Below are 21,156 nucleotides of genomic sequence, written 5' to 3'. Positions count from 1 at the left end.
ACCCAGAAGTGCACTTCACAGCACACTGCCCCGTCCAAAAGTTTGGACACACCTTCTCATTCAATGTGTTTTCTTTATTTTCATGACTATTTACATTGTAGATTCTCACTGAAGGCATCAAAACTATGAATGAACACATGTGGACTTATGTACTTAACAAAAAAAGGTGAAATAACTGAAAACATGTTTTATATTCTAGTTTCTTCAAAATAGCCACCCTTTGCTTTGATTACTGCTTTGCACACTCTTGGCATTCTCTCCATGAGCTTCAAGAGGTAGTCACCTGAAATGGTTTCCACTTCACAGGTGTGCCTTATCAGGGTTAATTAGTGGAATTTCTTGCTTTATCAATGGGGTTGGGACCATCAGTTGTGTTGTGCAGAAGTCAGGTTAATACACAGCCGACAGCCCTATTGGACAACTGTTAAAATTCATATTATGGCAAGAACCAATCAGCTAACTAAAGAAAAACGAGTGGCCATCATTACTTTAAGAAATGAAGGTCAGTCAGTCCGGAAAATTGCAAAAACTTTAAATGTGTCCCCAAGTGGAGTCGCAAAAACCATCAAGCGCTACAACGAAACTGGCACACATGAGGACCGACCCAGGAAAGGAAGACCAATAGTCACCTCTGCTTCTGAGAATAAGTTCATCCGAGTCACCAGCCTCAGAAATGGCAAGTTAACAGCAGCTCAGATCAGAGACCAGATGAATGCCACACAGAGTTCTAGCAGCAGACCCATCTCTAGAACAACTGTTAAGAGGAGACTGCGAATCAGGCCTTCATGGTCAAATAGCTGCTAGGAAACCACTGCTAAGGAGAGGCAACAAGCAGAAGAGATTTGTTTGGGCCAAGAAACACAAGGAATGGACATTAGACCAGTGGAAATCTGTGCTTTGGTCTGATGAGTCCAAATTTGAGATCTTTGGTTCCAACCGCCGTGTCTTTGTGAGACGCAGAAAAGGTGAACGGATGGATTCCACATGCCTGGTTCCCACTGTGAAGCATGGAGGAGGAGGAGGTGTGATGGTGTGGGGGTGTTTTGCTGGTGACACTGTTGGGGATTTATTCAAAATTGAAGGCACACTGAACCAGCATGGCTACCACAGCATCCTGCAGCGACATGCCATCCCATCCGGTTTGCGTTTAGTTGGACGATCATTTATTTTTCAACAGGACAATGACCCCAAACACACCTCCAGGCTGTGTAAGGGCTATTTGACCAAGAAGGAGAGTGATGGAGTGCTGGGGCAGATGACCTGGCCTCCACAGTCACCGGACCTGAACCCAGTCGAGATGGTTTGGGGTGAGCTGGACTGCAGAGTGAAGGCAAAGGGGCCAACAAGTGCTAAACACCTCTGGGAACTCCTTCAAGACTGTTGGAAAACCATTTCAGGTGACTACCTCTTGAAGCTCATCGAGAGAATGCCAAGAGTGTGCAAAGCAGTAATCAGAGCAAAGGGTGGCTATTTTGAAGAAACTAGAATATAGAACATGTTTTCAGTTATTTCACCTTTTTTTGTTAAGTACATAACTCCACATGTGTTCATTCATAGTTTTGATGCCTTCAGTGAGAATCTACAATGTAAATAGTCATGAAAATAAAGAAAACGCATTGAATGAGAAGGTGTGTCCAAACTTTTGGCCTGTACTGTATGTTCTCTCTTGATTCCTAAAGTTGCCAGGAGCTGTAATCTTCGGTCAGATGGACAAATTATGTATGTCGTTCCTCGAACACTAACTGTCTTTGGTGAGAGTGCCTTTAAAGTATTCGCACCCTCGTCCTGGTGTGAGTTACAGAGACATTTTAAAATGGATTACCTGCCAAGTATGGAACATTTCAAAAGTAGGATTAAGGATTATTTGAGTACTGAATGCACATGTCCCGGTACTGAGCGCTGCTGGTGATTATACTGTCTTGAAGTGAATTGCCAACTGTTTTGCAACTGTTATGCTGCTATCTTGGCCAGGACTCCTGAATCTCAATGGGGCTATTTCCTGGTAAAATAAAGGTTAAAAAAAAAAAAGTATGTATGTATGTATGTATGTATGTATGTATATATATGTATATGTATGTACAACTATGTACAACCAGACTGTATGCTGTGTTCTGAATTGCATTGACATGTAGCATATCTGCGTTAGATAAATACTGTACTTTGGGGTGTAAATAAACTTAATTCTGTTTTTCTTTAACATTTATAATCAGTCTATAATTTCAGTAACATTTTCAGTTAATTATTCCTACAATAACTATTGATGGACCAATTTTAGCCTAAAGAACAGTGTTTGCTCCTTCAAGCAGTCACAGACCTGTTAGGGTGTAGCATGTTCATATTAAACTTTTTCCACAGAGATTAAGTTGAATAAAAATGTTAATTACAGCTTTAGTTTATATATTTCTGTCTTCCACTGATAGATTTCGTGCTCTTCTTCTGACTCCCTAGCCCGAGGACAAACCCTAAGGAGGACAGTGGCCGAGATGCGGTCTGTCCTGTCATTCTCCAACAGTCCAACCCTGTCCTGGAACAAGAAGAGGGGGATACGGATGATGAAGATGATAAGCCTTTAAACATTATAAAGATTGGTAAGAGCCTAAATTTGACTGTGTTTTTTCATAATTTCATCCGAGGATTATCGCAATTATCATACATTTTTCACAAAAGTCAATCTGTATTTGACTCGGACATATCTGGACAAACTTTTCAACGTAAGATTAAATATTCATAAAGGTGCTCAGTCATGAATTTGGATTTTAGTGCGTGTAGGTGTTCATTATGTCAGTGGCCTCACCATTCACCCAAATGACATCAATCACTGTTGACTGTTCCCATGTTGATGTTTTTTTTACTTTAATTTTATCTTTTTATGCCTCCGTGCTGGTGATAGCCATGGCCAGAGGCGTTATGTTTTCAGGTTGTTCATCATTCCAACCTATTTTTGTGAATGCAGTATCTCAGGTACACCTTGAGGGAATTTCTCCAAATTTTGCACAAACATTCATTTGGACTTAACAAACTGATTACAAATTGGTCGTCAAATAACTCAAAGGATGGGGAGACATTTGGTCAGGTACTGAATTTATGACACTCATCTTGGGAGCCCAACTTGAAACTGTGCTGATTGTATAGATCTTCTGTGCCACCAGTAGGAAGATGTGTGTGAAGCATCCATGTTTTCACAGACATGGATGTAATCTGTAAGTGCAACTTTACTGGTGCGTGGAGGCATACAACCATGAAGCAGGGAGTCTAGTTTTTCTGCTTTGGATGCTGGTGAGAAACTCTTTTATTCTGTGTTTCATCAGACAGAACAGTACGGCTGTTTTATATGCAGTTAGATTTGTCTCATTAATACCTGTAAGTGCACTAGGGATGTAACGATATGGAAAATTTGATAACTCGATTATAGTGACCAAATTATCACGGTAAACGATAATATCACGATATTTTTGTAAGCGCTGTAAAATGTCCAAAAAATAGATATATTGAAATAACTGAAACTGAATAACTAAATCTTGTAACTTCCTTATCATACTAAAATGTTAACAGCCAAAATCTTACATTAAAATGAAACTTTCGCATTAAAGGGGCAAGGGATTGGCACAGCAACAGAAACATTTATTTTAAACGAACAAAATATGTAAACAAATTACAGAAACAAAGCTTATTTGTCTGGTGCATTTTAACAGTCAGCAAAAAATGTAAACAATTTATATATTATTTATTTATTAGCACGAGAGGAAAAAAAAAAATATATAAAACAAAACAATGCAAGAGTAGAACAAAAAACATACAATATATAGAATAGATATCACAAATGTGCAGGAGAAACCAAAAAAACCCTAAGGGCAATGGTCATCATTACACAGAATAATTCACACATTAGAAGTGTGCATGTGAGTGCCTGTATGAGAAAAGGAGTGCATGTTCTCGTGTGTGTACGTGTGTTAGGTCAAGACTGTGAGCAGTGAATTTAATTAACCTTATAAAACCGAGAGCCCCCATTAAGGCTCTCGGTCAAAGGTTAACACGGCAGCGTTTTATGTTGTTTCCTTGAGCTTATGTCGAGAAAGCATAACTGGCTGTCTATATCGATTCTAGCTCGCCATACAATAACCATAATCATAGTGATTCAATCATGGTTGATCTCAATCAGCGTTACGTTACGTCGGTTTATATTCTGTTGGCTCCACTCAGTGTTTTCAGCTCCGTTTCATTTTGAAACACTTAGCAACATAGCTGCTAATACGGCTATTAGCTACTCAGCTAGTATTAGCTCCTAAGTGTCTTAAACGAAAACGGAAAACCTAGTCGCCGTTTAGGAGGACAGATACGGCTCAAATGTCCCATATACGTCGAGAGTTACACATTATGACAATCTTAGTAAAACCGAAGTCCCTCACACAATAACTGACGTTTGCATGGCATAACTTGCACTGGCTGGGCGGCATGGTGGTGTGGTGGTTAGCACTCTCGCCTCACAGCAAGAGGGTTGCTGGTTCGATCCTGGGCATGGGAGCCCTTCTGTGCAGAGTTTGCATGTTCTCCCCGTGTCAGCGTGGGTTCTCTCCGGGCACTCCGGCTTCCTCCCACAGTCCAAAGACATGCAGACTGGGGACTAGGTTAATTGATAACTCTAAATTGTCCATAGGTGTGAATGTGTGCGTGAATGGTTGTTTGTCTCTATGTGTCAGCCCTGCGATAGTCTGGCGACCTGTCCAGGGTGTACCCTGCCTCTCGCCCGATGTCAGCTGGGATAGGCTCCAGCCCCCCCGCGACCCTCAAGAGGATGAAGCGGTTAGAAGAAGAATGAACTTGCACTGGCTGTAAAGCTGTCACGGAGATGAGCCAGCAGATTTGTAGTGTTGCTACCCTTCGCAGCAACTTTCTTTCTTTCTTTCTTTCTTTCTTTCTTTTTTTTCACACAGGATAGTTGTCCTCCACCAGCTGTCCCTCCGCATTCTTCAGAAACCCAAAGTACGCCCAGACCTCAGACTTTGTGCGTTTAGTTGGGGGGGAAATGTCCTGAGTGCTGCTATCACCACCTTCCGCCATGTTTTAATTCTTTGTGTTTACACATGCTACACATTCATGCAGCGCCTGCATCGTGAGACTTGAATGAGGCTGTTATTACATATCCTGATAATCCACCGCGATAATGCAATTAATTTAAACATAAACGGTTATTCTTACCGTGTAAAAATTAACCGAGATTTACCGTAATATCGGTAATCGTTACATCCATCATTGGGGCGGCAGTAGCTCAGTCCATAGGGACTTGGGTTGGGAACCGGAGGGTTGCCTGTTCGAGTCCCCGTCCGGACCAAAATATGGAGCGTGGACTGGTGGCTGGAGAGGTGCCAGTTCACCTCCTGGGCACTGCTGAGGTGCCCTTGAGCAAGGCACCGAACCCCCCAACCGCTCGGGGCGCCTGACCAAAGGGCAGCCCCCTCACTCTGAGATCTCTGTGCATGTATAGGTCCTGTTTGTGCATGTGTGTGTCTTTCAGACCTGTGTGTAATTGACAAGCAAGAGTGAAAACATTGAATTTCCCCTCAGGGGGATTAATAAAGTAAATAAACTTAAACTTAAACTTAAAAAACCTAAAATGCACAGAGGGTGATCTACAAATATTTCTTGATCTGCACACGTTTCATAATTATGTGTGTGAACAGATCAACAATCTGTGTGTAAATGTGTAATCTGTAAATATAAAACACATTCCACAAATACAAAAAATATCTGTGAATACATTAAATTAATTTGCAAATAAATGAAAAGCATTTGTGAATATCTTCCTAACATTTACAACTTTCGAACAGGCATTTGTGAATCGAAAAAACATTTGTGGATCTCAGTTCTTCGCGTGTGGATTTGCTTTTTACACACACGGATTTTTGAGACAAACTTTCTGCCGGTCTGAACGAAAATGCACTCGTATCGCTCGGCCATCTTCGGATAGCACGTGATCACCCAGCTGATGACGTCATTTCCGCATGTGAAAGTAAGAGCATGCAGTCTTTCTATGTGCTGTTTTTTGTTGTTGTTTTTTTTTTTTTAATAATAATCAGCGATAAGTAACGTGCATTCATTGTTTTATGTTAATGTCATACAGTGAGTAATAGTGTGTGTTTATTTGTTCTATGTATCTGGCACACACTTTTGTGTACATTTCTGTTTGAGTATGAAAGGCACGGTGGCTGCTCCTTCAGTTGGCAGTTATCAGCCAACTCATCCTTTATATTTTTCATTTATTCTTTCGAGTAGGATTAAAGGGCCAGTATGTAAAATGGGTTGAAAACCGTTGGAAACAGTGACATCAGTGGTCAAATTCTAGATTGCAGGGCTCACTCGCTCACCCATCCCGTCGGGTAAATGACGGTGGCCTCGTAGGGACAAAAAGCCGTGCGTACGAGTTTTTCAGGAGTAGGTCTATCTAGCGACGAGGTGAATGTTTATTTAGAAATCTAAACCATTTTACGATATTGTAATGAATCCCTCACAAGCAGGAGACCAGAGGAGCGTTCGGGAAAAAGGCCAGTTTATTTGAGCACTCCAGAAACTCCGGTAACACTCCACTCCCAAACTCTGACTCTTCTGGCGTAACAGACGCACTTCATAACTTTACACACAAACTCGTTTACCATACTGAGTGGGGACCCCCCTCCCCTCTCTGCTCCGCCAATCTCCAGCCCGCACACTGACTGACAGCGTAGCCTGTAAACAGAGCTCAGCTGTTTATTTAGCCTAGCAATATCTCCGGACTATGAACGCGATTTTGAAGAGTTTCTTGTAGCGGACACAGACCCAGAGCCATACCTGTTTGAGCCGGAGCATACAGATGAGGAACTCCATGTGTTTGATGCTGAGCGGGTGAGAAGAGAGGCTGAATGCATAGAATGGGATTCGGTGCTAAAACTACCATCGTTGGGGAGATATATCACCAGGAGGAAAAGCGCCGCAGAGAGTGCATCACAAGGAATGAAGTTGCATCTTGTTTTCCTCGCAGATGACGGTTCGTTTTCATTCTCTCCTGTTGCGTGGTAAGTGTGGTCCAGTCGCAAACTTTATAACTAAAAAAAAACTTTTCACTACTTTCCATCGATGAACTACTAACACTGCTGTTTCTTCCTCCTTCTTCCTTCCTCCACTGTCTTCGCTGGTTTATTTATACACGCGAAACGCGTTCTCTGGCTGGCTGGATTGTCCGCTCGGTCTGCCGTACATACATGGCGGCGCAAGATGGCGATCTCTCTAAAGCAAGGCCCTTGCTATATATATATATAAAAGCATAATTATAAGGCTACGAAAACCAAACAAATTTTATTTTATAGCGATCATACACTTGTATAAACATATTAATGGGTAGAACATTCAGATTCAGATTCAGATTGACAATAAACCATGCCAAATATACACACTGGCCCTTTAAACCCCATAATTTTGTACTGATTACACTAGCATTGAAAGGTTGTGGAGAGATGTCTGGATGTCATTCACCAGCATCTTCTACCGTGGCCCTCTTTACAGGTTGGATGGTACTGACTTCTGGTCTATTAACAATGTATAAAATACTGCACCCTGCTTTCATTCCCCCAGCCCGCAACATGAATGTTTACTGTTGCCATGGCAGCAGATGCTATTTCAGTAGCTAACGTTAGCTTAGCACAATCTACATATTAACAATGAACAATACAACTACAATATTACATTTCTAAACAAAAAGAGCTACCCACACCAACAGCTGTTCTATCAAAGACCTTAACCAGGGTGTTGCCACTTGTCATATCTTATAACAGTTAACGTAACCTCACTGAAACGATGTAATATAACTAAAGACGGTGCGGTCAGCACAGACATTACAACTACATTAGTAAGAGTACACTAATAATAAGATGTGAAGTGCTTTGTGACTTTAATCCTACTTGAAAGAATAAATGAAAAATATAAAGGATGAGTTGGCTGATAACTGCCAACTGAAGGAGCAGCCACCGTGCCTTTCATACTCAAACAGAAATGTACACAAAAGTGTGTGCCAGATACATAGAACAAATAAACACACACTAATACTCACTGTATGACATGAACATAAAACAATGAATGCACGCTACTTATCGCTGATTATTATTAAAAAAACAACAACAAAAAACAGCTCATAGAAAGACTGCATGCTCTTACTTTCACATGCGGAAATGACGTCATCAGCTGGGTGATCATGTGCTATCCGAAGATGGCCGAGTGATACGAGTGCATTTTCATTTGGACCGGCGGAAAGTTTGTCTCAAAAATCCGTGTGTGTAAAAAGCAAATCCACACGCGAAGAACTGAGATCCACAAATGTTTTTTCGATTCACAAATAAAAACTGATTTCACAATGCCTGTTCGAAAGTTGTAAATGTTAGGAAGATATTCACAAATGCTTTTCATTTATTTGCAAATTAATTTAATGTATTCACAGATATTTTTTGTATTTGTGGAATGTGTTTTATATTTACAGATTACACATTTACACACAGATTGTCGATCTGTTCACACACATAATTATGAAACGTATGCCGATCAAGAAATATTTGTAGATCACCCTCTGTGAATTTACAGGTATTAATGAGACAAATCTAACTCCATAGTTTTAAGGCATAGGTGAGCTAAACAGTTGCTCCTTTTTTTATAGAATTTGATTAATTAGAGAATACAATACTGATGACATAATGAGTAATCAGAAATTATAAGTTAGTAAATTAGGTGTATTTGTTTTTAAAAATGAACCCAACCTACAAACTAGAGAGCGAAGAGTCAATGCCACTCACATGGAAATTTCTTTCCACTGCAGCATACATTTCCAATGCAACCCTTTGATCATGGCAGTGTCCTTAAATCATCTGTGCTCTGTTCACTCTTGTGCAGCTCTCCCTCCTGCCACATTGCTCATACTGCCATAAGAAAAAGAAATGCCGCCACTTTATATAAGGTGAAATTTTTTGTAAGACTTCTATATTTCAGCTGTCAACTGAAGAACTGAGAAAGAATAATAATTGCACTATTCAGTAAACCCATCCAATCATGTATCATAAGTATGAATAATAACCGTTTTAATTAAAATTGACAAAATCAAAATGTATCCAGAATGCTTATTCTGTTGTGTATAGTAGCATTAAATTTACAAAATGATGCTATTCCCTTAGCAAGTGTCCAAATGTCCCGTAAGGGTTTTTTATTTTCCATTTTTTTTATCTTAACTGACAAAACACTCCACTTGTAAGAGTTGAAGCGTCCCCATTACCATGACTGACGTTACGGTAAACTAACTTTAGCCATGCAGTTGACTTAACCTAGGTTGAAAATGTTAGTTTGCCATGAACAATATGATTTTCACTTGCTAGCTAAGAGGCTAACGACTGACGTCAATAGGCTTATATGTTACAACCACAAATCATGGACTCAGGATGAACATATTTTAAGAAAAGGTGAGGATGGTTTTATTCTGACAGAATGAAAACAAACAGTTACTTGGCTGGCCTTTAGTAGCTTTACTCTGAGTATAACTGCCAACTGAAGAACGCAGTGCAAGCGCACAGCTTATATACCTACGGCTGCTCTCGTTCGTTTTACTCAAATCAGAAATCACTTCAGTGGAGGGTATCTGTAAAGCTATAAAATAAGTTCATGATATAAGATAACATACCCTGTATTTCATTCAGCGATTTTCAACAGTTTTTCTCCCTATTCTTCCAATGGCCAGTCCGGCCTGTCTCACTTCTCACAATTCAGTCACAGATGTAAAATGACAAAGGGCTAGTTAGTGCACTACATAATTCTTACAAAGTGTTTAATATATGAATTCCATCTATTTACAGAGCACACTATGGCCACACCCCTGGAGGATGTTGGCAAACAGGTCAGTAATATTTGATCAATCCATCTTTTTATCTGTTGACCCTCACCATAAACCCTCCCAGTTCTGATTACTCATTACTCGTGTGGCTGACGTAACGGTTTTCCCAAACAAAACTTGACTTCACGAGGTGACTGTTTTACCTGAAGCTATGATACATACTCTGGAAAGATGCAGTCTTATGTGGTTGTAACTTTTTCAATGCCACAGGTATAGTTAGTCAAATTTGGATGTGTGTGATATCTTGAAGGCAATGCCTGTAGAGGTACACTGTATTTACTGAGGATCTGTGTTTTGGTTGGGGCAATATTTAACATAGGATGGGCCTGTGAAGGACTGCTAAAACTATGGGAGTTGTGGCAGTGTGTGTCCGGCAATTCTCATCATAGTTAAAGGTTCATATTTTCATTTCGTGGGTCCACGTGCAAACATGCTGTACAGTTGTTCTCCATCAATTTTATGCTCCTCTGCCAACTGTGTTCTGAAACTGAAAATCTTTTCACACAGTTCTCTTTACTTCTTATACAACCATAACAGAGAGCGTGGATTGCAGCATATTTTACGTAAGTAAGGACACTGAGTGGATTGAGATTGGAATTGAAGGATTTTATGCTGTCAGACTGTTGACTGTGTGGAGAAAGGGAGTTCCAGAGCCTGGGAGCAGTGTAGCTGAAAGCCCTGGCACCCATGGTGGTGAGGTGTGAAGTGGGGACGGTCAGGAAACTAGCAGAGGAAGAGCGCAGGGAGCTGCAGGGGGTGTACTCCTAGCTGGGAGCTAGGTTGTGGAGGGCTTTGAAGGTGAGCAGAAGGTTTTTGTAATCAATCTGGTACTGAACAGGGAGCCAGTGTAGTTGGATGAGAATGGGGGTGATGTGGTCAGATGATTTGATGCAGGTGATGATCTGAAGCCTGCTCATGAGTTTGGTGGGAGGGCACAGAGGCTCTTCACATGGCTGGAAAAGGGTACAGGGAAGTTATCAATGATGATGTGTGGGACTTGGGTGCTTTGAATTTTGGCCACAGTGTTTTTGGAACCAGTGAGCAGGGCTTCGGTTTTGCTGCCACTGAGCTTCAGAAAGTTCCTGCTTATTCAACTGCGTAGCAGTGGAAATTAACACCATCGTGATGGAGGATTGTGCCCAGGGGAATGAGGTAGATGATAAATAATAACTGACCCTTGGGGGACACCCAGTGAAACAGCAGATCACGTTGACCGGTGGTTCCTCATCTGGAAAAACTATTGTCTGTCAGTAAGGTAGGACATGAACCACGAAAGTGCAACACCAGAGATCCCAATATCAGCCATGTGTTCCAGGAGTAGTTGATGGGAGATGGTGCCGAACACAGCACTGAGATCCTGGAGGATAAGGAATGTCGAGCAGTCCAGAGTCAGCTGCGCAGAGGAGGTCATTGGTGATTTTAACCCGGTTTGTTTCAGTACTGTGTTTTGGGCGGAGACCAGATTGGAAGGGTTCGTGGAGGTTGTTTGAGTCAAGGTGGGACTGAAGTTGAGTGGCAACCACCTTCTCCAGGATTTTTGAAATTAAGGGGAGGTTAGAGATTGGCCTGTAGTGGTTAAGGTCAGCTGGGTCAGCACCTGTTTTTTTGAAGGTGGGTGTAATTGCAGCCAGTTTGAGAGTGGAGGGTACAGTTTCAAGGGTAAGGGAGGAGTTGATTATTGCAGTGATCATGGGGGACACGGATGGCAGGCAGGCTTTTAGGAGAGTAGTGGGAAGGGGATTGATCTGACAGGTGGGTGGTCTTGCTTTGCAGATGAGCTCAGAGATGGTTTCTTCTGTTGCAGGGGTGAAGTTAGAGAGGGGGCTGATGAGTGATTGGCCTGTTTTAAGCATCCAGGGTGGATCCTTTGAGGAAGTGAATGAATACTGCAGCTGTATGTGGATGGTGTTGATTTTGTTAATGAAGAAGTCCAGAAAGGCAAAGCAATGGTCAGTAGAAGCGTTTGGGGAGAGGGTTTTAGGAGGTTGGAGTAGGTGACTGACTGTTGTGAACAGGGCTATGTTATCTTTGGCCGTACTAATGAGGTTGTAGTAGTACGGGGATTTGGCAGTGGAAAGAGCATTCTTATAGTGATGCAGATGTTCAGCATATATTTGGGTATGTACTGAAAGTCCAGTCTTTTTGCACAGCTGCTCCAGTCAACGACCAGCAGTTTTCAGCTGTTGGATACCAGTGGTAAACCAGGGAGCGGTCTGGGTAAAGGAGGCTGTATGGGTTTTTGGGGGGGCAGGATGGCAAGGGAAGAGGAGAGACAGTAATTTAATTTTTGTTTTTTAATAATTATTTTTGTGTGCTTTTTGCCTTTAATGGACAGGAGAGTGAGTGAAATTGGGAGACAGAGAGAGAGAGTGGGGACTGACACGCAGCAAAGGGCCACAAGCCGGAACCAAACCCATGGCTGCTGCAGCCAGATGAGGCCTCTGTACATCAATCAATCAATCAATCAATCAATTTTATTTATAAAGCCCAATATCACAAATCACAATTTGCCTCACAGGGCTTTACAGCATACGACATCCCTCTGTCCTTAGGACCCTTGCAGTGGATAAGGAAAAACTCCCCCCAAAAAACCCTTTAACGGGGAAAAAAAACAGTACAAACCTCAGGAAGAGCAACTGAGGAGGGATCCCCAGTGGCGGTTCTAGGCCAGTTTCAATGGGGGGGCCAAGCTAGGGCCAGTCCTTTTGATACAGGGGCACATACAAGTACGGTCAAATATCTAAGTCTGAACAATAAGATATATATATATATGTGTAAGGGGGTCCGGGGGCATGCTCCCCTGGGAGAAAATTTTGTATTTGATTTAAAGGCATCAATCTGGTGAATTCTGAGAGCAAAGTTATGATGGCAGAATATGCCTAGATTTCAACATCTTTGTGCTTTTTATGTGTGAAAAATGTTCCATTTTTACTGATAAAAACACTAGTTGTATGTTATGGTGAAGGGTTACACTTAAAATACAGCTAAGTATTAGTGGTTAAACATTTCAGTAATCAAAAGAAAAATGACTGACGTACTGATCTGCCTCTGGAGGGCTATTTTAATATTTAAAATCATGTGCAGACAAAATATTCTTTTAAAATTCTCACACTCACAAGTACAGTTCCAGATACGCAAAACAATACAAAATACGCAAAACGAAAGGAAAACAAAAGGTGAGATTCAAATAAATTACACACAAACAGGCACAAATTACTGCTTTCCTCCCTCCCTCTCAATTTGCAAGTACAGCACCCTGAATCAGAGCATTTCAAAAGCCCTCTGGTAGTTGAATGCCTCTGGGACAGGCCAATTTATAGCAACCCACTGGATCTGTGGTGTGCGCGATCCGGCCGAGGCGCGGGTGCTGGAGCTAATAGCAGCCATTCAAGAAGGTGCTCCACCAGCCGCGGCCTAGAAGCGGCTCAGCGCTCCGCTCCGCTAAAATTACGCGCCGGGTCTATTTCTGACGGCGCGTCAATTTGCACCGACCAAATGAGTCAAACAGGAAGTCAGGCGCAGAAAAGACGAGAGTATCCAGTCGATTTTCAAAATAAAAGACCCATGAAAACTCCGGATCGTATTTCACATCACTACATAAACATGATGTGACAGGCATGAGTCAAATGAAAAGGAAAAAGTTTTCAGAGCTTACCTCAATGGTGCTGTATGTTGCCGTGCAGGCTCAGAGTTGTCTTAAATACAGCCACACAATTCTCTACTGATGTGTTCTGGGTGTTTTCAAGAATGCTCACGAAGTGGATGTCAGTATTCCTCAATATTCCGCTTAGAAATGTGGTCCGCTCTATCAACTCAGGCTCACATTAGTGCTAGGAGAGCGACGTCTGTGGTGAGGCCGGGGAGGGTGAGGGGGAGGGAGGGGGGAGCCGAAGAATTCCTAGTAGGAGCTCCAGCCGGTGCGCTACAGAGTGACGTTCATTTACTGGAGGCATTTTATATCTGGCCAATTTTTGGAGACTGTGGCAGGGCAAATTAGTCAATGTATGGGAAACACTAAACACTAGAAAACTCAGGCCCTTTTCCTTCTTGTGTGGTGTATTCTGCATGATTCACTGGGTGCGCCTCTTTAAGTGGTCCGACTGGCAACCTGTTGAGACAATTTAGTTCCGCGTCCCCCCTCCGACTCCTCGGCGGGGGGGCCACACGGGGGGCCGGACTCGGAGTTACGGGGGCACTGGCCCCTGCTGGCCCCCGCCTAAAACCGCCATTGGGGATCCCATTTCCAGGACGGACAGACGTGTAATAGATGTCGTACAGAACAGATCAACATAATAAATAACAGTAATCCGTATGACACAATGAGACAGAAAGAGAGACAGAGAGAGAGACAGAGACAGACGGTAATGACAGTAGCTTACAACAACATTACTGAAAGTAATAATATTATAATTATGATTCTGGCTATTGTTGTACAATATGTTGAAAGTAAATATTAATATCTGAGAGTATATGTATGTGACAATAATCATATGTGTATAATAACAGACACCGCACCGCTGCGATATAAGTTAACCTGCGAGATAGTGGAGCGCAAAGGCTCCGGAGAAGAAGCCGAGTTAGTGACATGCAGTATGGCCGAGTTAGCAAGATGCAGTAACAGGACATGAGAGAGAGAGAGAGAGAGAGAGAGAGAGAGAGAGAGAGAGAGAAGGTGCCCGGTGTATTATACGAGGTCCCCCGGCAGACTAGGCCTAAGTCAGCCTAACTAGGGGCTGGCAAGCCTGAGCCGGCCCTAACTATAAGCTTTATCAAAGAGGAAAGTCTTAAGTCTAGTCTTAAATGTGGAGATGGTGTCTGCCTCCCGGACGATGATTCCACAGGAGAGGAGCCTGATAGCTAAAGGCTCTGGCTCCTGATCTACTTTTGGAGACTTTAGGGGCCACGAGAAACCCTGCATTCTCAGAGCGCAGTGCTCTGGTGGGATAATATGGCACTATGAGCTCTCTAAGATATGACGGAGCCTGACCATTTAGAGCTTTATAAGTTAACAGTAGGATTTTAAATTCAATTCTGGATTTTACAGGGAGCCAGTGCAGAGAAGCTAAAACAGGAGAAATGTGATCTCGTTTTTTAGTTCCTGTTAGTACACGTGCCGCTGCATTCTGAATTAGCTGGAGAATTTTTAACCCTGTGGGCCTGAACGACGCACAGTGCATCCAAATTCACACCTGTTGTTCTCTATTGATTTTTTCCACGACTGTGCGTCATAGCGAGAAGCCACACATACTGTATCATGTGAAACAGCGGAACTGTAGCGTTCCGACAAGGCCAAGCACTTGTCGGTAGTCCAATGTTTTCACAGTGAAAAAAAAAGATAAATTTACACTAAAATCATGAATAACAAAGCTTTCATGCAGCTTTGCACACACATTACTCTTAGATGGATTACTCGCGAATGCAGGCTCACACAGAAATGCCACGCATATCACATGAAAGCGCAGGACTAGAGCTTTCCAGTGATACCACATCATTGTGCTGTCATCCCATCATGCTATAAATACAGACTGATTGTATACAAAATAAAAACCTGACGAATTTCTTTACAATCCATCTTGTTATCAGTCACTTCATATAGTGAGGAATATCGTATCTTACCACATCTTAGGCTTGCATGTGTTTCTCCCTGTCTATCCACATTTGTAGTCCAGCTTTCAAGATGCAGACATCTCCATATTGTCCAGTTGACACTCGTCAAACTTTGTATGACAATACCAGCGTACTTCACCTTTGCGCACCCAGACAACTGTAGCCTAATTATGCATGCTTGACTTGTGAATGAGTCAATGGAATTTCTTGCAATAATGAAAAAATACTGGCAATCATGTCCGCCTGGCACAAACCACATGTTTTGGACAACTGTGAAGTGACAGAATGTCCCACCATCATGGTTCTTATATTGCCAGATTCCAGAAAGTCTCCCCTCTTCATATATGGTAGAATATGTCAACTTCCAACTTGCTATGCTGAGATACATGTAAAAATGTAAGAATTTAGTAACACAGATTTGTTTTTTTCATTGATATAAAAATTAATATAAAATACAGGCACATAGAAGAACATGAAATGATGGCAGCTCTGGTTGATGATTAAGTTTATTTTATTAAGATAAACCCCTTGAGGTGAATCACCTCATTTTCGAGGGGGTCCTAACATACAATACATTCAAGAACAAAACAGAACAACCATCAACAGTAGACTTACATACAAACGACAACTAATACAACACACATCAACACATAAACATCAGAGAGACGAATATGGAACAAAACTAAACACAATCACTAGGTGGCCAGCAATAGGCCATTGACAAACAGATGCATGCCTAGCAAAACTATTAGAAAGGATAAATAATTTGGTAAAGAATATAGAAAATACAGTGATACAGTATCATCTGAAACATGTGCAATTTAGCTCAAAGTAAGAAGACAAACCATGTTTAAACATGTGAAATGATGTCAAGGATCGTATATCTAATGGTAAATTATTCCAGTCTGAAGGGGCTTTAAACAAAAATGCTTTTTTTTTCCAATTGTTCTTTTGACTGAAGGAGTAAAGAAGTAGTATTGTGTTGAGTGCCTTAATTGATATCTTGAGGAGTATGGGATCAAAAGTTCTTGTAGATACTGAGGATAATTGAAATGTATACATTTATAAATGAGTTGTAACCAATGAATATGTCTTCTTATATTGAGTGTGGGCCATTTGAGTAAATTGTACATAGTACAGTGATGAGTATAATATGAACAACCAAGAGCAAATCTACAGAGATTATTGTATGCAGTGATGAGTGGTAGAAGATTAGTTTTGTATGCATTTTGATAAACAACATCGGCATAGTCCAAAAATGGTAGAATAAGTTGAGAGGCAAGTTTCTTACGGACATTAAGTGTAAAATAGTTTCTTGATCGAAATAAAACACTGGTTCCAAAATTAATTTTATGAAGAATATGATCAATGTGAGGTTTGAAAGTAAGTTCCGAGTCAAGCCATAAATCAAGGTATTTGAGTTAATCAACTCAATGGAGATTAGAACCATCATTACATGTTATTATTAAGTTATTAGATTTTGTTCTGAGGTTATGTTTTGTGCCAAAGACCATAGTGGAAGATTTTGGTTTATTGAGCAGTAGTTTATTGAATAAAAGCCAGTTTTGCAGAATATCAAAGTCTGATTGAAGAGCAGTTTGAATTTGTGAAATGTTAGGTTTAGAGACATAAATGACAGTATCATCTGCATATAGTTGAACTGAAGTATTGGAACAAATTAAAGGGAGCTCATTGATAAAAACTGAGAAAAGAAGTGGACCAAGTGTTGAACCCTGGGGTACACCTCTTTGTTGAACAGATAAATCAGACTTGCACCCTTGAATAACAACAATAATTAGATTTAGCATTACGGGTCATAGTCTTGGAGGTATTTCTCAGTTTCCTGTATGTTTCCCAATCAGCATCTTCCCTTGTCTGCCGAAATTTAGCCCAAGCCCTATCCCTTTGCCTAAAGGTACTTATAAGGTCTGCATTTATCCAGGGTAGGTGTCAACCCTTGACCTTTGAAATTTTCCATGGTGCATGATTATCAACTACTTGAGTGAGCTCAGCATGTAAAAAGTCCCAGGAATCCTGGACAGTTGGTATTAACTGGTACCTGTCCCAATTAATAGAAATCAAATCGTTAATAAATAGGTCTATGTTTTCATCATATCATTTTCTTATGTTGTATAATTGTAATTAATTTTGGTGGTGCTTTTGGGATTTTGATTTTCCATACACAGTACACAACAGAGTGATCACTAAAGCAGTCTGATAAAATGCCAGCTTTGATATTTCTGTCAGGGTGAGTGACAAGTATCCAATCAAGTAGCGATTGAGATTTGGGGGTAATTCGAGTAGGTTCCTTAATTAGCTGTGTAAAGTTTAGATTTCCAAAATTGTTTCTGTCTTTAATAGAAGACTTGTCTAACCAATTTTTGTAGAAATCACCTAATATGGTCATTTCATTTTTACATGGGTTAGAATCAATGGTGGACATGAAACAGTTAGAAGACTCTGCAGGGGCAGAGGGAGGTCTATACACGTTACCAACAGTTAATCATTTATTCTGATGAAATGTGATTTTTAATAAAAAGGCATTTGAAATGTATCGGATCAACTGTAGGCGTTATTAGCTCAGAAGTTAAATTGGAGGACACATACAGTGGTGGAAAAAAGTTTTTGGACACCCCATGCATTTGTGAAATATTGCATTAAGAATAACTCTTAGGTCTTCAAGTGCAATTTCTTTTAGTACAGTCACAGCCAAAATACTAAATAAATCCTAAAAAAAGCCATTAAAAACTTAAAATTGATTGGTTCCATAAAAATACATAAGAAATTTTGAGTATTGGGTCATTTTGGTACCAGTGATGAAGGTCGTTCTTTTTATTAAAAGACACAATTTTTGTTGCCAAGCTTCGTGTCTACATAAAGCCAGCACATTTGAAAGTTCTTCAGACACAAAAATGGCTAAAACAAGGAACCTAACGCAGGAAACACACCTGAAGATAAAGATTCTCAGCCAGGAAGGGTACAGCTGCCGCCAGATAGCCAGGAAGTGCAGATGCAGTCCTTCAGCAGTTGGATACACTCTGCAGAAATACAGGCGAACCAACAGCTTGGAAGACAAACCAAGATCTGGGCGTCAAGGGTTTCTTCAGCAAGAAATGACCGCATCCTGATCCGCATGTGCAGGCAAAACCGCCGAATGACATCACAGGAGCTTCAGCAGCAGTGGTCAAACCAAACTGGTGTCCAGTGTTCCATCTGCACTGTGCGTGGCCGACTTTTAGATCATGGCTTAAGGTCCTACAAGGCTATCAAGAAGCCCCTGATCAATGAGAGACAGAGGTTAGCCCGGCGTCGTTGGGCCCAGGCACACAAGAACTGGACAGCCAGGAATTGGAAGAAGATTTTGTGGTCAGATGAGTCCAGTTTCCAGCTTTATCTTCCTCCTACTAATGTGAGAAGTGCAGCAGAAGGCCAGGCGACATTATCTCCAGCATGTACAGTACCTACTGTCAAGCATGGTGGAGGCAGTATCATGGTTTGGGGATGCATGAGTGCTGCTGGTGTTGGTCATCTCACTGTCTGTGATGGCACATTGAACTCTACCAAGTATTGTACCATTCTCGAAACCCGCATGCTCCTTTCTGCGCGTGCACTGTTCGGTCGAGGTAAAAACTGGATGTTTCAACAAGATAATGCCCCTTGCCACACATCCAAGGCCAGTAGAACTTGGCTGCAGGAGCACAGTATCCAGGTCTTAGAGTGGCCAACTCAATCCCCGGACATGAGCCCCATTGAAAATCTGTGGTGGATTATCAAAAGGTCTGTTTCAAAGCATAAACCAAAGAATTTAGAAGAATTAAAAGCAGTAATTCAAGAAGAATGGGACAAGATTACCCCTCAACAGTGTGAAAGGCTCGTGGGAAACATGCTAGCCAGGATTAGAGCTCTACTACGTGCCAGTGGCAGGACTACTAAATATTAATTTGATGATGTGATGGTTTATTTATTTTTTGTTCAGTTTTGAACACATTCTCTGTTATTTGTTGACTTTGATACCGACAATGTTGAGAACTGACATATTGAAACTGTCAAGAATTTAGTTTTGTTAGTTTTTCTTGTAAACAATAAATAAAAAAAATATAATTTGTATTTGTTTGTATGTGTTTAATGCAGCCACACCTTTTGAAACACAAAAAAGATTTTTCCACAAATATTTCATGATAATATTTGAGATTGTATAAAATTTTAAGGGTGTCCGAAAACTTTTTTCCACCACTGTAGGTAGCCACACCACCACCCCTGGAGCCTCTGTCAGCTCTGTATCGAACATAATTTACAAGTTTGATTTCATTGTCAGAGGTTTTGCTATTAAGCCATGTTTCAGACAGTGTAATAATATTGGGATTATGTTGGGCTACCCATGCACGGAGTAGATCTATTTTTTGCAAAAGACTTTGAATATTCAGATGAATGATCTTTAAACCTTTAATATTATGCAGTTTGAGAGTCAGAGTTCATAAGGATAACAGCACTGATATAGGATAAATCTAGCCTGGTTCTAGACCATAGACCTCGCCCACTCAACTGAGTAGGCTTGCATCTCTGGTCTGGCATACTGCAATGAATTTGCGATTTATCTCATCCAAACGATGGACGGACCAATGAACGCCGGGGGTGGGGGCGGGTCTAGCGATTAGCCAATCAGCACCACGCTGATGTCAAGCTGTACACTGGTGGGTAACTAGTGAGGATAGCAAGAATGGCGACCGCTACAGATCCTACAGACCACATTAACGATGCTATCGAGGTATTTCGCCACTACTCGCGTTAATGGAGGACCAAATTAAGGAAGCTGCTAAACTGGATTTAACGGTGATGCAGCTGGGCGTGCGCAACAAGGGAGACATTTTAAACGGGCCTTCTCGCTTGTTTTCGGCACCCCCGAGGCATGGATACTAATGACGTCAGATTCTGGGTGAGTTGTTGATCTCTACTGATTGGTTAGGGAAAAATCAAATTCCCTCCCCCTTGTAAATCGCCTTCAATGGAGGCAATGTCAGACTGAAGGTTCTGGGAGCTTCAGTCTGACACTCAGGCTAGGATAAATCATAAGCTAGGCAAATCAGTAAATCAGAGAGGGTTGTGACTGGTTGTGATAATATAACATCAACACATAAACAAAAAACACCCACGGCCAATAGTCCAGCAGCCTCAGCCATCCTAGGCAAAGACATCTCTGTGAGAGGGCAGAGTTAAACCAGTATAAATGAAGACCATTAATAGTCTGCAAACAGGTTGGTCTGCATCGAAAAATAAGGAGTGAAGATTGCTTTACGACTGTCAATGAACTGAGAACAACTGGCATTACGACAGCTCGGTTTTACGACAACCGGAAGTAAACAAACACGTCACTTTATGGTACAGAACTAAAACCATGCCAGCGAAAATAATCCACGGATGATGAACAAGTCGCCCAAAAGTAATCAAATCAAAAAGAAACAAAGAAAAGAAAAACACATTATGTCATGCCGTGTTAACGTAGTCATAGTAGAAGTTCAGTTAATTAAGTACGGCTTGAATTTGAGCGACATGCAGGGGAGAGCAGCAGGAGATGACAGTTGACAGTAACGTTAATGCTTCGACATTAACTGTTCTTGTGGAGAAGAGCTCGTGGGAGACATAAAGGCAGCTTCAGC

General features: G+C 41.4%; 1 protein-coding gene across 9 annotated transcripts in view; it reads left to right on the top strand.

The window, feature by feature from the left end:
• The window catches only part of mettl22 (methyltransferase 22, Kin17 lysine), a 98,087-nt gene that overhangs the window by 7,247 nt on the left and 69,684 nt on the right, over positions 1-21,156 (top strand). For all 9 annotated transcript variants that reach the window (XM_049560269.1, XM_049560275.1, XM_049560270.1 and 6 more), the window contains 2 exons: positions 2,449-2,588; positions 9,858-9,898. In XM_049560269.1, coding sequence (XP_049416226.1) covers positions 2,449-2,588; positions 9,858-9,898 — 181 coding nt within the window. The remainder of the gene's footprint in view (positions 1-2,448; positions 2,589-9,857; positions 9,899-21,156) is intronic.

Source organism: Epinephelus fuscoguttatus, linkage group LG19, assembly GCF_011397635.1.
Source record: "Epinephelus fuscoguttatus linkage group LG19, E.fuscoguttatus.final_Chr_v1".
In the NCBI taxonomy this organism is placed as follows: Eukaryota; Metazoa; Chordata; class Actinopteri; order Perciformes; family Serranidae; genus Epinephelus; species Epinephelus fuscoguttatus.
The sequence above is the reverse complement of the archived record's forward strand: the minus strand, read 5'-3'. Positions and strand labels throughout refer to the sequence as shown.